Below are 18,110 nucleotides of genomic sequence, written 5' to 3'. Positions count from 1 at the left end.
CACCCCCTGCAGTACCTCCGCGGACCCCCTAGGGGTCGCGGACCCCCTGTTGAAGACCCCTGCCATACACTATACTGCAGGGGTCTTCAACGTTTTCAGGCCAAGGACCCCTTAGTTGAGAGAGATGAAATAGATTCCATATAGTTTAATTCTTTGACAGCACAATCATCAGTGTATTTTGGATTCATGTCAATTTGTGTTTTCAGATATTTAACCACTTGAACTGTCAATACTTAATAAACTTGACCTTTCACTATGTACTTAGTCTGCTCCTTTTCCCCTCTACACTAGACCTCTTTGCCTTAAATAGCCGATCTACAAGCTCACACCGCGAGGCGTTGTGAGCTTATAGATCTGCTATTGTCCAAAGTTTTCAGATTATGGGTTCAAGTGGTTAATATAAAAGAGGAGAAAAAAGTTTCTATCACTCAAAAGATTTGGAGGACCCCCTGTAGTAACTCTGAGGACCCCCTAGGGGTCGCGGACCCCCTGTTGAAGACCCCTGCTCTACTGCATTCCATTACTTTGTAGACACTTTGCAGTGCCTGTTTGGGATGTGGCCGCTGTTCGGACGGTATATTTGTCTGTCTGTCGGTCTGTCTGTACACAACACATACATACAGAGATTCCTGGAAATGAAAGATAGACGAGGCTTGTGTTATAAAACAGACAATATTCAGCCCCCCTCCTGTGAACTTATGCTAATGTAATAGCATCCATAACACCCATTACTCAGTATGGCATGCTAGCATAATATCTGAGTAAAGTTAAAGTCCTGTGTGTGCGTGTGTTCATGCATGTGTGTGTGTGTGTGTGTGTGTGTGTGTGTGTGTGTGTGTGTGTGTGTGTGTGTGTGTGTGTGTGTGTGTGTGTGTGTGTGTGTGTGTGTGTGTGTTTCTGCTTCCCAGGAGCCTGTGTGTGGATGCCCTCATTGAGCTCTCGGACGACAATGCCGACTGGAAGCTGAGCTTTGATGAGTTCCTCAACTGCCTGAAGCCCGGCTTTAATCCCCCAGAGAAGAGTGAGTTCCACATAGCTTCCCACCAGGGATGTGCAGAGAATGTTAGAGAGGCAGGGGCTGACATTACTAAAAGGGCCTTTTGGTGAAATATTGAAAATAGCAGACCTCCAAGCTCACAACGTGTCGTAGCGTGACACGTTGTGAGCTTGGAGGTCGGCTATTTTCAGCACTTGATACCACACTAAACTAAGCATAAAAAAGGCAATACTGGAGATGTGGCATACGGCATGGATTTCTACACAGTGAGGGCAATTCTTTCAACATAAGATGCTGCATTCAAGTTCAGGAGAGTTTGGACAAGGCAATTCTCTTGAATGCTGCCTTCAGGTATGGCATGGAAAAAGGGCTTTTGCATTTCTTTCACCATAATAAAAACTGCATCCATGGTCTGGAGAGGGCACTTTTTACAGACTGATAAAAGGGCAGGGGCTCAAGCCCCCTTTCATGTCTATGTGTGCACGTGCCTGCTTCCCACTACTGTTGTGTTCAGTTGCAGAAATGCTTAATAAAAACGGTGCAAGGGCAGCAGTTTCAAACCACAGGCCTAAAAAAACAAAACAGAATACCTTTTAAGAATAAGCTTTCTTGGACATTAATGTTATGCAACACCATCCAAGGCAATGATACTACTGCCCAACTCCATTGCTTCAAGCGATCACATGTGGCAGGTTGCGTATTTGCTGTCTGCTTCAATCTGCCAGTCCAGTTCCAGTGAATTTCAGATATCTGGGGGAAAGTTCACAGGAAAAGGAGTTTTGGCTCTGGGACAGAGAGAAACATTCATCACAGAACACTGAATCCATGGGCCTCTGCAGAGCGGAGGACCTACAAACATAGAAACTCTCAGGCACACATACACCCACACATTCTCACACAGAAACAAAAGTACACTCAATTAGTCAGTGATTGATTGATTGATTGATTGATTGATTGATTGATTGATTAGTTATTGTGGTCCTTTCGGGGAGGAGGTACTGTAGGTAGCAACAATACAATACACATATAAAACAAGGCCAAAAACCTTGTTTCTTTGCCCTGCCCCCATCCTTTTATGCCCATATATGGAGATACCTGATGTCATCAACATTAAGCGGGGGAGGATGGAATGGATGGAATAAAGTCGGACAAGTAATAGTACTTCGACTTTATTCCATTCCATCCATTTTTCACTGAAAACACAAAACACATAGTACATATGCACAAATCATGGAAACAAATGTTTTCCTTGAAAAGTTAAAGGACATAGTTCACATCAAGGACATTGTTGTTTATGGTCATTGAATAATTGTGGAAAGTTATAGAAAGACTTTTGTGGAATGTTGTTTCTGATAAACATTACCCAATATCTTGGCTCATCGTGCGGTGTTGTGTGTGTGTGTGTGTGTGTGTGTGTGTGTGTGTGTGTGTGTGTGTGTGTGTGTGTGTGTGTGTGTGTGTGTGTGCGCGCGCGATTTTCTGCAGAGTGTGCCCTGGAGGATGAGACATACGAGGATGGGGCTGAGACCCAGGTGGAATGTAACCGCTGTGTGTGTGCGTGCGGCAACTGGGTCTGCACCGCTATGACCTGCAGCGGTAAGGCTATAACAATAGGGTCGATTTGCCGGGGAGAATGGGGGGAAATCCATCCCTCTGCTTTTGATATCTCTGAACTTATCATTCATTTTTATGGGCTTTATCCCTGCTTCTGGTCAAACTGAATGAAATAGATGACATGCATTTCCTGAAATCTGTCTGATATATTTGTATCACAGTTTAGCAATTTAATTAAAAAAGGTTTTTTGTCAAAAAACTAAAAATGTTTAGATTCTAAAATAGCGATGTGCTAGCCTCACAATGCAGACTTTGCATACAAAGAATTATAGAGCCCAAGAGGTTAACAAAATGTCACTCGTTTTATGTTTATTTTTTCAGTAATGTAGCCCTGGCTATAACAATATGTGCATGTGACGACTGTCATTGTTGTTTATCGTCCATTTAACGAGCACAAATAGCATCAATAACCTCTGCCTTCCTTTATGTTGTTTTCTGTCCAGACAAGACAGCGGTGGTGGATGAGTCGGCCGACGCTGGAGCGGAGATGACGGAGGAGGAGTGGACCCTCCGTGTGGCAGAACTCAACAAGCACCAGGTCAGTCTGGCTTTAGTACTGCACAGTAAGATCCTCAGTGTTACTTTATTTGTAAGTCTGAGAGTAGAGCGGGTCCCAAAAGATTTCAGATTCAGTCAGATTCCAAGCTGTTCTGATCCAAAACCAGCTTACAACATTGCACAAGTTAGACAGCACTTCATTGCATTTCTCTCCTCATCAGTGCGGGGACTGCCCCATAGGTCGAACTCCCGTTGGGTCGAACAGCGGTGGCAGGTTAGATTAATCACCCACGAGCGTCGGCAAGTTAGATAATTACCCGCATCACGGTTACTGAGGTTAGGTTTAGGGTTAGGGTTAGAGTTTGGTGGTCGATCCAAAGGGTGTTCGACCTAATGACATGTTACCATCAGTGCAGCGCGTGGCACACACACAGTCACATAGTAGGCCTACGGGTCTTCTCGGATCCACTATACACATAATGATAGACAGACCCGAGTTCTGAGGTAATGCGACCGTTTCCAGCCCAGAGTGATTATGATAAAACACGGCTCGAACCTGTACGGGTCTCGAGTCCTGTCGGGTATTTTCGGAATCGGGAGGCCTGTGAAGAGCTCTATCTGAGAGTGTTACAAATGTAAGCAAATGCATCATCCATGTGGACACATTTGTAAGTTAAATGAACACTCAGGATTTTAGAGCCGTCAAAGGTCACTGCTGACAGAGAGCCTGTTGGTCACACTGGAATCTGCCACATGGCATTCCTGAACAGAGTCGTTTTAGAACTGCCCCAGACTGAAAGAACTTAATCGTGAACATGCTCCACAGTCAAAGAGATTGTGCCTTGCCTCCAGACAAACAATAATCTTTCTAGAACTTCACAAAGTAATGAAATACTCACCACGCGCTGGATTTCTTTCAGTTTGATGCTTTATTAAATGTCACCTCCTTTTCTGAGACTATAATCAATTATGTGATTTTTTTTTTATTATTATTTTCAATGCGTTCCAACACAATGATTGTTTGTGTCAAAGGACCCAATTAGGACCCAATTCAAAAGATTTGAAATATAGCAAACTTGCTATATTTGATATAATATAAATATATCAATTATTCAAACCAAACTCATAAAGGGAAATGGTCTTTGGGCCCTCAAAAATAAATGGGAAAATGAGGGGAATACAAATATTGTGCTTTAGCGTTGAGGTTGAGATATGCGTTCGGCTTTTGTTCAGTCAGGCGATAAAGTAAAAATCTAAGAACATCTCCACACACATACAACATATCTGTGTGTGTCTAGAATCCCTACACAGAAACAAGTTGTATTCAAGAAGTTTGACGTTCTAGAACAACTCTAGACATAGACATATATAGACACAGCTGATTTTCAAGCTCTTATGCTTTGTCATCTTAGCAAAGCATGTGACTCTGTATTTTTGTGTTGTTTACGGCTGCTGCTGCTGTGTGTGTGTGTGTGTGTGTGTGTGTGTGTGTGTGTGTGTGTGTGTGTGTGTGTGTGTGTGTGCACGTGCGCACACGATGCTCACATGATACGCATTGCTGTAACTCTGGCATAAGGCCATGTACGAGTCAGCGAGGTCATGTACTATGCACAGCAGTGAGGCAGCTCATGCTGCCATTGTAAACAAAAACAATGCACCTGCAACATATAACCAATTTCAACGCGGGTGTCCCTATTTTGGGCATGTATTATAGGTGAAAATATTTAGCAAATATTTAGGGATGAGTCCTCGCTCCTGAAGGAGTTGGGCTCCCGGCAGCTCTGGCTTAAATCAGTAGTTCACCCCCAGAATGACTTTTTTTCCTATTGATTACTTACTTATGCTATGGAGATTTGAGTTCAATAATATATCGCATATATGTCGCATTCCTAAGACAAAAAGAAACATTATTGTAAATGTACCCCCATTGATTCCGGATGGGGACCCAAATGCATTTGGGTCCCCATCCAGAATCAATGGGGGTACATTTATTGTAATAAAGTTTTTGTCTTAGTAATGCAACAAAAAACTAAAAATATTATTGAACTCAAGTCTCCATAGAGTCATTTTGAGGGTATACTAATCCAATACAGACTAAAAATGGGAAAAGCTTGACATTGAATTTGAAAAGAAATGCATACTGTATGAGTGCTGCTGTAATGATCATTTACCATATACCACTTGCTCAGTTTGTTATTATTGTGCCTCGCAAAAACAGGAAACAGTTGAGAAGATTAAAGCCAGCACAAAAGAGGCCTAAATGAAGAAACAACGAAGGAGAGGACACCATCACCCTTCCTCCATACTTGAGTCACCTTGAGGCCCTGTGGTGTTACTGAACTGACTTATTCATGTCTTTCTTTATGTTAATATCTTTTTTGTTTTACTGTGTTTATGTCTTTGTGTTGATATTTGTAAGAATCAGGGGCTATCAAATAATATTATTATAGGACTCCCTTGTGTTCAGTACTGTCACACTGTTTGATTGTATTACTGGACCCCTGCACTATGAATGGGGCAAATCTTTTCTACAATCCTTATGTTTTTACAGTATATAATATGAAAAAGGATGGTGAGTGGTTACAGATTGAAACTATTAAAGTCACTGTAAAAAAACAAGTTCTTGAATAGACAGAAGGGGGACTTGTGGAGATAAGAGATGTGTCAGAGAACATAGAGAAGAGGATGAACCTGACGCGGGTTCAGGGAGGTGTTCCACGAGACTAATTTGATCTCATGGCATGAAACTGTTGCTCGCTGACTATAACATTTTCTGTAACTGAAATCAAATAACTGGAAATCTGTTATTTTTGGCGAGCGACACTGTTGTACCATGAGGTATACACTAAATTAGGCTTCAGAGTGGGCATGTCTGTTGAACTGGTGCTCGGGCTGGTGGGATGTTACAGATACTTGACTTTGGTTGGCTTTTTAGAACTGCTATTATGCACTTCTGTCTCTGTCTCTCTCTTCTATTTTCCAGGCTTTTATGCCCAGATGCAATCTTCATTTTATTTTTTATGATTATCATTATTATTATGTTTTTGCTGCAATTTGTTTGCCTCTATGTTAAATGTGTGTGAATTTGCTCGAGATGGGAATCACATTGCTCCCATGTTACTCTCAGCTCCCTCTGGTGCTTTTGACTGAAAACCTTTCTGACAATTAGGCTTGTGTCTTGGAACTTTTTTTTGAGCAACGGCCATCTGAGCAGTCCACCTTCTGAATGTGGAGTGGCATCACAGCACCAAGGCAAGACATGAGCTGAAATGTGGGAGGGAGAGAACTGAAACCAAAGCCTAGTAATTGATAGAGAATGTTTTGAATGATGTACAAAGCTCTCCGGGTAAAGCATTACCATGGACCCAGCAACAACACTATACCTGTGCTTTCAAAATCACTCTTTACAGAAGGACTAGCCTCATTATCAGCTTAAAGTAGCTTAGGTGCATTAATTAACAGAGAATGTGTGTGTGTGTGTGTGTGTGTGTGTGTGTGTGTGTGTGTGTGTGTGTGTGTGTGTGTGTGTGTGTGTGTGTGTGTGTGTGTGTAAGTAAGTGTAAGTGTGTGTGTGTGTGTGTGTGTGTGTGTGTGTGTGTGTGTGTGTGTGTGTGTGTGTGTGTGTGTAAGTAAGTGTAAGTGTGTGTGTGTGTGTGTGTGTGTGTGTGTGTGTGTGTGTGTGTGTGTGTGTGTGTGTGTGTGTGTGTGTGTGTGTGCGTATGTGTACACATGGATGCTATTAGGGCGTGAAAATGCGAGTAGTTTGGATTTTGTAATGTTTTTTTTATTTTTTTTATCCCATGTCTACATTTTTTTAAAATGTTCATAAAAATCAGTGCCTTAGAGACCTGCCGACTATAAAAGTCTACCTTTGCCTGCAAGTTAAATACCACACGTGATACAGCAAGAATGAGTGTGCTTTGCAGAAGTTAAGCAGTAAACTTGTGCTTTGTGATTCTACCTTGTTAGGTGTTTGCGTGAGTGTTGCATAGTTGAAACTAGGTATTTTATATTCTACTAGATCGTGCAAAGACTGTAAGGAATGCTGTATGTATGCCAATAAACTCCATAAACCACTACAAACGGTTGCCATTATCTCTCTCCTGGCCTGTAGCTTATATATTATTGATTAACTAGCCTACTACCAACAAATTGTGGAGCATAATATGAAATGAAATTATATTTCCCCATTAAAATACATTTTGATTTGAAAGTGACTTTCAAAATGCCATATGGTTAACATTGTCCCCCACATCAACTTTTGGCAAGCATTGCAAGTGTGGTTGCCCCAGTGTGGAATCCACAGGGAAATGAATTCCGTCTTACCATTTAGGCTATATTATACAATTGTGATGTCAAGTGAAGCATGACCAAATGCTGTCTGATTGGACATTATATCATCGAAGAAAGATATCTGGCCAGATGACTTCAGTTAAAAGGTTAACAAAAAACAGGTTCACTTTAGCTGGCCTGGCATAAAGGTTCTCGGACCTAGAACAATAGTGTGTTGCCTATAGCAACCACACTATTGTCAACCTAATAATGTCATAGAAATGTGTTTATAAATTGTGTTTGCTACAATCATGCAGAAACCAGCCTTTTCAGTTTAATGAGATGGTTAAGAAGAACAACAAATGAACTGTAGAGATGTGCATGGGCATTAAGAAAAAACATAAACTATGACTATTATTGACAAAAAAGTATTGGTTGACTAGGTCCAAAACGACCATTTAATTGATTAATTGACAATGAGGGGACAGAGAGCCAGCCATAAGGAGAAGCATAATCTCGTGCTGACGACTGAGAATCCCGTGGGAGTGTTACAACTTCACATTCTACATGCATCGAGTAAAAAAAATGCATCTCTTGCATAATGTAATAGTAGAGGGGGTATTGCATAATGGACATGATGGGAACTGGACCATGTGAACCGGTAGTTCATTCATGATCATTGATCATTCATCACACATAATTCATCACACATAAAATAAAATAAAAAAAGGGGGGGAAAACAATTTATGAATAAACCATAGAGTATATATGCTATATAAGGAATAAACGTGCAATTTGGCCAGGCTGTTACAAGAATGTATATAAAATCGCTTTGTAGTTCTTTGCACATGACGGAGTGGGTGACCAGCCAATGGACGGGTTGTAGTAGGGCGGAGTCACTGCCTCTGCAGCCAACCCGAAACGTGGAACGCAAATAACTTCCCATATAGGACGGCTTTACCGTTTCTCATGGAAATCAGGTTCTGGCAAAAACTACAGCTCTCTCTCCACTGCTCCATGGTTACTGACTGTACTTGACCAAGTGTAAATAACTGACCCAGATCTGGAAGCGCGATGAAATTAAACGCACCGCCTGCAAGCAGATGTCCATGGACGTTTTGGCTCCCCCCTGCCTTTTGGTCTTTACGACGAGGAGGAATGTTGATCTAAAACACAACGAACGAGACCCCCACCGGAGCTGGAAGTTTAGGACGACTCGCGGTGGTTTGCGGGGCGGTCTGAGCAGCCCACAACATTCAACATTGAAGAATTCCTCTATCAAGGCAGCTTCGCCCTGAAGTGAAGTTTACCATTAACCGCAACAAAAAAAATGGAGGTTCACGAAGGGACGGCAGGACCACAGGGAAACGGTGTACTGGACTTTTCGCGTCTGGCTTTGAATAACTTCAGCGTTGACAGTATCAGCGAGGAGAGAAAAAGGGACGCCAGGCAGCTGTACTTGAACTACAACCAGCTGGCCCCCTCCTTGCCCGCGTCCGTCTGCATCTTCTCCAACCTGGAGTTTCTGGACATCAGCAACAACAACGGGCTGTCGGTCATATGCGAGGACATAACGCGGCTGACCAAGCTGAAGACGCTGCTGGCGAAGAACAACCGCCTGGACGAGTTCTCGCTGCCGAAGGAGTTCGGCTCCATGCAGCTGGAGGTGCTGAACCTGAGCGGCAACCGCTTCGAGGAGATCCCGCTGCAGTGCACCAAGCTGCGGCGTCTGCAGTCGCTGTCGCTCGGTGGGAACAGACTGAAAAGCATACCTGCAGAGATGGAGAACTTGATCAGGTAAACAGAGAGGGAGATCTCACAACAAGAAAGAAAGACAGACAGACAAAGACACACACACACACACACACACACACACACACACACACACACACACACACACACACACACACACCTTTTCAACACTGATGCATCATAGGTGCAAGAACAAAGTAGCCTGTTGCATCAGCCACAGCAGGCAGCCGAGCAGGTGGTTGTGGTGGCATTGCAAAACATCCGTTCATTTGGTCGCATTTGTACACTCTGTTACAAATGGATAACAGATTATTTTACTTTGCACCTGTTGCCTGTTACTCCTGGCATCAATTTCAAGCATATTTGCACACACAGGGAATTTGCCTTGGACAGGTTGAGCATTTGATGGGAGGGTGGGGGGTGAAGAAAAAGTAGTACACACAAAACGTTTTAGGAATAAAGAAATGGTGGCACAACACACCTACAAGCTATGGAAGGGCATAATATAATTACGAATTTCCATTATATTATACATTTTACTTTGCACTTCTACACATGAAGAGGGGGCCCTGGGGGGACATGTAGGCCCCCCACATCCATTGGAAGAATCTGTATCAGTGGGGGAAATCTCAGTGTACCATTTGCACCACAAGTAATTACCCCACATGTACATGTCATAGCAGCAGCAGTGCCTTTGTCAGCTGTTGCTCTGATAGTTAACCTAGATTCCATCTGGGACAGTGCCGCTGGACTATTGCTACACATTCTGGTCACAGGAAATCATTTGTTAATCTTGCAAAGGGTCTGGTGGTGAATGCTTCAACAACCACAAATAACAGCTGAGCCAAAACCCTTGCACACTGCACAAAACACTAAACATCCAAACAATGCAAGTTTGTGTATGTGTGTGTGCAGTCTGATAAGCAACTGGTCGTGGCTGGTTGTTGGATTGGGGTTTATTGGCACTATCTTGTCGACTCCTTATCTTAACGGTAACGTCATCATAGCGTTTAGCAGTAGTAAGTCACAATGACCCTCTGGTCAGATCAAAAAGGCAAAAGTTCCTCACACTTTTACTCTGCTCCCCCTCCCTCTGTTTGATTAGTGGGCAGATTGAGGTCCTCTTCAACCAGTAATTGATGATGTGAGGAAAATGTCTGGACTCTTAATTGGATGTGTCTGCCCAGTCTCCATGACTTTTGGGTGTTACAGTTGAGTTTTGTGCTAAGCCTGTTCCCACTGACTTCTAGAATGTCAAGATTAACTGTCCATAGTCTTGTTGTGAACCTGTACATTTATATCCTATTACATTACAGGATTTATACCTTTACTTTATTATGGATCCCCATTAGCACATGCCTATTCTTCCTGAGGTTCATCACACCCACATGCACATCATGTACAACAACATACTGTATTACAATTATGACAGCCAGCCAGACAACAGTTCACTTACAAAAGTACTGAAGTACATTTCAGAAAATTAACAATGTCATAATATTGTACATTTCAAGATAAAGGGGTTACCCATACTTCTTACATTATTATACTTTTTTTATGTATTTCTTTTCTCTCACCTAACAATTTCAAATGAACTCTGAAACAAAACAACAAATAATAAACAAACAAAACAAAAACAAATTCCCCAAAAAAACAACATAATTATGGAGGAAATGACAAGCCATCCAGAACAAAGTAGCCTGCCATGCGCCAAAAAAACACACCCACAGAACAAAAGCACAAAACCAATCAGTCAAGCTCATGAAATAATTGAGATGCTTTTTTTTACCATCCTTTTGAAAACCTGTGCCCTCATGATCTCCATCATTCATGCATTACACGTCAAGGATGCACACAGGGTATGACTCTCGCCCCTTTTCAACTGCAGCTTTAGCACCACACCGCACCACATAAAAATATCTAAATTTTCCATTACACAAAAGTACCCCTAACGGTAAGAAAGATTATAATACACTACAATGGATTTTAACTGTGATTATAATACATTGTAAAGTATTAATGTATTACTATGATAATTATAATACACTGTAATAGATTATGATAGTGGTTATAACGCAGTAGAATCTATTATCATGTATTACATTTATATCCTGGTGGTCTAAATGAAAAGTCAATGAGTGATCAGTCATTATGAAATGTTTGGCCCTGCTTGGCCTAGCTCAGGCATACTCTAGATTGGATACTTTTTAGTACCACCTTCACACCACTACCCAGGTCCTTGTAGTGGAAAACCTGACAAGTGAGCGGTGTGGTGTGGGGTTGGGCCAGTGGAAAAGGGGCTTTTGTGTGCTTTTTGGTTTCAAATTAAGCCTTGACTACTTTTGTTTCTTGAAAGGCAAGGGTTCACCTCAAGGTGTCAGTGTCCCTTTTATTAGACACCACATGCTAGACACATCCACATGGAGCTAAGTGGTTCATAGCAGGCTCAGGTCCTGGCTTTCTTTCATGAAGAAACTGCTAGATGGATCCATCAGTTTAAAGCATTTTTACCTGTTTTTAATCAAGGAAAGAATAGTTTCACTGCAACATGTCTGTGTAGTATACTAACATAAATGTTTCAGATGTAGAGGTGGCATTTAAGCATAAACACTACTTATCCATGTAACGCTTAGGTATTCATGTACTGCCCCTACAAAGTTTATAGCCACTCGTTGGTTATGGTCATGTGATTGAGTATTCTTTGAAGTTAGATGGTGACTTTGGGACAGTTTTCTAGGGTCATCCATGAGTCATCCATGAGTCATATTGTCATTATCCAATAAGGGCCTTTCTCACTGTCACTTTACCTGAAATGGACTGTGGACTCATCATTGCAACCAACCAACCAACCAACTACATAGTACATGACTCAACCAACTACGTACATAACTTGAACACCATCAGTGCAGTATCCTCTCCACCTCTGTCTGTCTGTCTCTCTCTTTCTCTTGATGACAATTATGTGCTTCTCTGCTCCCCGGCGAAGGCATAGAGAGGGTCCTAAATGTCTCCTTTCCCCTGGACAGAGCAGGCTTGCTCAGGACAGGCACCAAGGACGATATAATAGCATCCCCTCTCTCAGTTGCTGTCAATATGCTGTGTCATCAGTTCCACTAGGCAGACAGGCTGACAGCTTGCTTTCACTGACCATCCAGCCACCCATCCCTACCGTAGCGCTCTCTCTCTCTCTTTCTCTCTATTTCTCTCTCTTCCTTGCTGACTGTCTCCCCTGTCTCTGCTCCATCCCTGCATCTACCGGCTACCGCTTGACGACTGTGTGCTACTTCATCGTGTACCCTATCTGTAGGGTAAACTATTCACACTGTCCTTATGTAACACTGGGTCTCTGATTAGAACACGTTCACACCAGTGCGTAGCATTCAGACACTGGCTAGCTGGCGTAGCCGCTAGATGCAATGCTGTAACACCCCCATGTGGTATGTGGTCACTGGTCAGAGAGGCATTTTTAAAGCAGTTTGCTCAGAGGACTCAGCCATTTATTTTTGTAGATTTGTCATCTTAACTCCTAAAAGAAAGTTGATTATTTCTGCCCTTCAATAATACCAATTGGTATTGTATTTTATATTGTGGGAAAGCCTGATTAGTCACCTTTACAACAACTTACAACTTGTAAGGATTCATTTTTGCAATCGTGGAATGAGCAACGCAGCTAACCGTGTGTGGAGTGCCCCCCACAAATGTCTAATATTCTTCTGTCAGTATTAATTCACTCTCGTTTTGCGCTTCAAGTGCTGGTAGGTGTGTGACTGACACCTGAGCATGGGTCCTGCATCTTGTTGACTTTTATGTGCTCCAAGAATCAACATGCCACAGTTGTCTTTCTGGCCCTTGCAATAGGGCAACTGGGGTATTTTGGCATTTTTGGGGGGACTCACTCTACCTAAAGATATAAAGCACAATACCGATTAGTATCATTGAATGGGATAAATAATCCAGTTAATTTGTCATCTTTTAGCTGTGTAAATAATGTATAATGGGTAAGCTGACCGGAACCATTTTTTTGACACCCCTGAACTTGCCCCTAGACATAATTATTATAATTATATAATTATTATATTGTATACATTACTCAGAAATAGAATGTTTTATACATTTGGATTTGTGCCTGTTCAATTTGCTTTTACAATACAAGGTGCTTGATATACTCTCTCGTCTTTGATTGTTGTTTTCTCGTAGTCTTGAGCTGCTGTATCTGGGTGGCAACTTCATCACGGCCATTCCACCGGAGTTGGCCAACCTGCCCTACCTCAGCTACCTGGTTCTGTGTGACAATCGCATCCAAAGTGTTCCCCCACAGCTCACCAGGTAAACACAACACACAACCATCAACATTTCATATAACGAATGTGATTAGCATACGTGTATTGCGGCTACACTAGACCTAACCAGGACGGAGAATCTTGTTGGATAATCCTGTCAACTAGGACCAACTCCCAAGTCAACGGCCAGCGCACGCCGCCTTCCTATGCTACTGTAGCAGTTCTCATCTGGTAGTCTTACTGGGCAATACTTTGTTGGGTAGTTCATGTTGAAAACAGTAGGAATTGTGGATGGCAAAGATCTGAAGTATGTATGTACTGTACTGTAAGGGTACTGTAAGGGTACTTATTTGTTGAAATTCTCACAACATGGCAAATGCACATCTCCCCAGTCCCCACTGACTTATGTACACCTTAGCCCCATGGTGTGTCACAACTTAAGAGCCCTCTTTATCTACCTCACCTGAATTAACTCATCACACATATACTAACTACGGGTCCGCTCATTGTTCCGCTGGTCCGTTGTTCCGAGTAGTGCCGGCAGGTTAGTTACTCACGCGCGTCACAGAGGTTAGGTTTAGTTCATCGGCATACCGGCCCGTCGGCATATTGACACGGACCCATATACTACATCGTTTTCAGGCCAAGGACCCCTTAGTTGAGAGAGAGATGAAGCTAACCGTGTGTGTAGTGCCCCCCCCCAAAGGTTGTCCATTGTGGGGGACAACCTTTCAGAGATTCCATATAGTTTCATCGTTTGACAGCATGATCATCAGTGTATTTTGGATTCATGTCAATTTGTGTTTTCAGATATTTAACGACTTGAGCCGTCATTACCTAATAAACCTTTAACTCTGTACTTAGTCTGCTCTTTTTCCCCTCTACACCAAACCTCTTTGCCGAGAAATAGCCGATCTACAAGCTCACAACGCCTCGTGCTGCGAGGCATTGTGAGCTTTTAGATCTGCTATTTTTGGCTACAGTTCTCAGAATATGGACACTAGGGTTCACGTTGTTAATATAAAACGGATTGGAAGATTTGGAGGACCCCCTGTAGTAACTCTTGAGGACCCCCTAGGGGTCCCGGACCCCCTGTTGAAGACCCCTTGATAGGATGTATAACAAAGTGATATCCATTTCTGACCTCTCAGGCTTCATTCGCTGCGTTCCCTGAGTCTCCATAACAACCTGCTGACCTACCTGCCCAGGGAGATCCTCAGCCTAGTCCACTTGCATGAGCTCAGTCTCCGTGGCAACCCGCTGGTGGTGCGCTTCGTCAAGGAGATGACCTATGACCCCCCATCTCTGCTGGAGCTGGCAGGCCGTACCGTTAAAAGCCGGAATATCCCGTACTTCCCCCATGAACTGCCCTCCAACCTTCTGCACTACCTTAACCTAGCCAGCAAATGCCCCAACCCCAAGTGTGCCGGTAAGATGTGTTTTATTGATGGTAGTGAATGGGTGGAATCTGCTACTGGATATTTATGAACATGTGCTATTTATAAGTAGATAAAAAAGGGAGATCTCTGGACACTCAAAGTTTAAATAGGCTAGCCTTGATGAAGACAGTAAGGTCAAAACATGTTGCCATAATAAAGACTGTAACCTCTTTTTAAACTTTGAGTGCCCGGATCTCCCTTTTTTTAAATCCTAAATTGGTGAGGTGCTGACCACGCAGATGAATACTAGTAAAGAAAAGAAGAGGTCGCACAACTCTTCAGCCACGATGCAGAACTTTAAATAAAAGTTCTGCATCGTGGCTGAAGAGTTGTGTGACCTTTTCTTTACTGGAATTTACATATGGGCATATCAGTTGGCTCGGTAGTTCTGGACAACCACCGATCCAACTGACACACTGCACTCCCTCGGGTCCTCTGTGATATGCGCTCCGAGTTTGAAGTCAACAGGTCGTTTGTCGAGATGCGCAAAGGAGAGATTCACTCACTCACTCACTCACTCACGCACAAAGAGATATCACACATTTATAGATGGATGCTACCGTTTATAATGTTGAGTACTGCATAGTGATTACTATCATGCACCATTGTTTTAGTTACGTTCGTCCCCTTATACCTCCCCTTTGTCTCTCTCTCTCTCTCTCTCTCTCTCTCTCTCTCTCTCTCTCTCTCTCTCTCTCTCTCTCTCTCTCTCTCTCTGCAGGTGTTTACTTTGACTCGTGTGTGCGGCACATCAAGTTTGTTGACTTCTGCGGGAAGTACCGGCTGCCCCTCATGCATTACCTGTGTTCTCCAGAATGCACCTCTCCTTGCAGCTCTAATCCCCAGAGTGACGCAGAGTCAGAGGACGAGAGCAGCGTGCCCGCCGACCGCCTACAGAGGGTGCTTCTGGGATAGTAGGAGGTCGAGGAGCCTCCACATCTTGGCATCACTTCATCCGGTCCTTTCGATCGCTTGTTTTGTTCGGACATTTTAGGAAGAAATGCACACAAATGAGACTATTCACAGCCTGTCGGCATACTGTGTGCGCACATACACACACGAATACAGGTGCTCATACACTGTGCACACAGTATTATTAAGCCTGATTTATACTTTATTTATACCGCTGATCTACAAGCTCACAGCGTGTTGTGCTGCAGTATATTGTGAGCAATTTTGGTAGTGCCACGCTGGTGCGCAGCTAAGTGTAACTCAGACTTTACTTGAGCCCTAAAAGACACAAAATGGGATCGGTTGGTCCTATACTGTGGTTTGAAAACCACAAAGCCTTAATGTGTTTTTCTCCTGCCGTTCACTACACCTCTGTTCAGGAGACATGACTGAAGGAAAATTATTTGTTTCCCAAATCCTGAAATGCAGCTCTAGAGCTCTGCCTCTCTTCATTCCCAAAAAGTGTTGGCTTCATGGTCAAGCATTGGAGGGCAGCAAAACTCTTGGTTGAACTGTGAGGCTGGCTTGCTGTCGGAATGATCTCCTCCTTCCAGGGACAGGAGAAGAAAGACAGGATACAAATAATGCAGATACAAACAATGCAAGTGCTACAATGCAACTCAAGAGCTTGAAAACGCAGTGGGTGGTTCCTCTGTACATCAAATACTTGGTATTTACTGAGAGTGGGGACTGGGGACACCACATGTGAGTTTCATAAGTTAATACAGCAGGGAATTTGATTTGAGTTAAATATGTAAAGATCTACAGTATGCTCTCTTAAAAAGGATCACCAAACTACTTTTTAGACTCTTGCCATCTTCTATCTACACTAACAGTTTTGTAGTTCTGTTCTGTACTAATCAGAACAAACTATGGTCAAACTAGGACTTTGGTGTAGCTTGGCTTCCCTATGAAAAATATAAACCATGTACTGGTGTTTATCTCAGCAAAAATGTCCTGCAGATTATTATGATAGACAAATCTTTCAGTTCATGATGTGAAAGTTGTCTAGTATGGTGCAAATGTATTACACTCTATGTAAACCATAGTCTAATTCCAGACCTGTGCAGGAGCTGCATATGGAGAGGACCTGGGTAGACCATTGTACTGTACATTAACCATTCCAGTGGAAGCACAATACATACTGTAGCTGAACAAAACATAATGCTTGCCACTTGAGTGTTTGTTCAAGATTGTGCCAGTGGTGCCACAACCTTCAACCTTTTTTTTTTTTTTATCTTTTTTTTCTTTCTTATAAGAGGTGCGTCAGGTCTCCAAAAATTTAAAGAGGATCGAAGACCTGCAGAATAGACCTATCAATTCATTTGCATCTTATCTCGGTGGACACATTTTTTGGAATAAGCCATGCTCAACTCTCAGCCTTTTTCATAGCCACCATTAGAAATATAAATGGATACATATTTTATTAATCCCGAAGGCCACTAAATTATTACCTGCATGGCGTTGATAATGGATTTTTTTTCGATATATGTCTGCCAATAAATATAAAATGCAAATGATTTGATCGAGTACAGGCCTCTGCTTTATATTTTATTCTCTGGACCTAAACATTGAGTCTGATCTTTCATGCTCACGTTTTCAGGAATTGGCATATAGCTCCTGTTTACTTCCATTGGAAGATTCTCAGTTTTCCAGCTTTTTCCTGCTTCCTCTGTTTGTGATCACATGCCCCCAGGCTTTTGTGGTTGGGGACAATGCCCCCCCCCCCCACAGGCAGTGTGTGTCAAGTTGGTAGAACAGGAAGAACAAAGATGGTCTTTATGGAGGGCCCTAAAATTAGATATATGAAAATACTCCTTTATGTTACAATAGTGCTTATAGTAGAGCTTTTTTGTACTTACCAAGTGCCTTACTGATGAAAGTGATTTCTAACAAATAGAAATACACGTAAATGTGATATTTGCACCCTGAAATGTGACAATTAATTCTATGCATAATGACGTTTTTTTATGATTTTTGCTTTAACAATCTTAACCACAAGGTGAAAACAAAGCAATCTGTTGTAACAACAATGTAACAAAGCTATATAACTGTTTATTAATAGGCGAACATCACAGCAATCTGTTTTGTGAAAGTGGTTTGCTGAATAGATACTGACAATTATATTGGAATGTATTAATTTTGTGTACTTTTTCAACTCATTTAATATATCTAGACTGTACAGTATATAGCAATAAAAGATTGATTTTAATAACTTTAATAACATTGTCATATCATGTTTTTATGATCCTGTGAAGGAACAAGTATCCGTTTGGTTCTTTGGAGCTTAGGTCATCACACAGAACA

At 42.3% G+C, this 18,110-nt stretch overlaps 2 protein-coding genes across 2 annotated transcripts in view; both read left to right on the top strand.

Moving 5' to 3' along the window:
- Positions 1-7,187, top strand: part of fstl1b (follistatin-like 1b) — a 30,665-nt gene extending 23,478 nt beyond the window's left edge. The window contains exons 8-11 of the mRNA XM_080753045.1: positions 909-1,021; positions 2,483-2,593; positions 3,055-3,149; positions 5,328-7,187. Of these exons, the coding sequence (XP_080609171.1) occupies positions 909-1,021; positions 2,483-2,593; positions 3,055-3,149; positions 5,328-5,369 (361 nt within the window). The 3' untranslated portion in view covers positions 5,370-7,187. The remainder of the gene's footprint in view (positions 1-908; positions 1,022-2,482; positions 2,594-3,054; positions 3,150-5,327) is intronic.
- Positions 7,188-7,699: 512 nt separating this feature from the next.
- lrrc58b (leucine rich repeat containing 58b) lies at positions 7,700-18,021 on the top strand. The gene is made up of 4 exons (XM_080753044.1): positions 7,700-9,178; positions 13,331-13,459; positions 14,565-14,842; positions 15,574-18,021. The coding sequence occupies exons 1-4, from the start codon at positions 8,712-8,714 to the stop codon at positions 15,765-15,767; spliced, it is 1,068 nt and encodes a 355-aa protein (XP_080609170.1). The 5' UTR covers positions 7,700-8,711; the 3' UTR covers positions 15,768-18,021.
- Positions 18,022-18,110: the final 89 nt, after the last annotated feature.

Source organism: Nannobrachium achirus (assembly GCF_963921795.1).
Source record: "Nannobrachium achirus genome assembly, chromosome: 22".
Classification (NCBI taxonomy): Eukaryota; Metazoa; Chordata; class Actinopteri; order Myctophiformes; family Myctophidae; genus Nannobrachium; species Nannobrachium achirus.
This window is presented reverse-complemented; position numbering and strand designations above follow the sequence as displayed.

Coding starts and splice junctions, on each gene's coding strand:
- lrrc58b (XM_080753044.1), top strand. CDS start 8,712: ATGGAGGTTCACGAAGGGACGGCAGGACCACAGGGAAACGGTGTACTG. Junction 9,179..13,330: donor GAGATGGAGAACTTGATCAG/GTAAACAGAGAG, acceptor GTTTTCTCGTAG/TCTTGAGCTGCTGTATCTGG. Junction 14,843..15,573: donor CCCCAACCCCAAGTGTGCCG/GTAAGATGTGTT, acceptor CTCTCTCTGCAG/GTGTTTACTTTGACTCGTGT.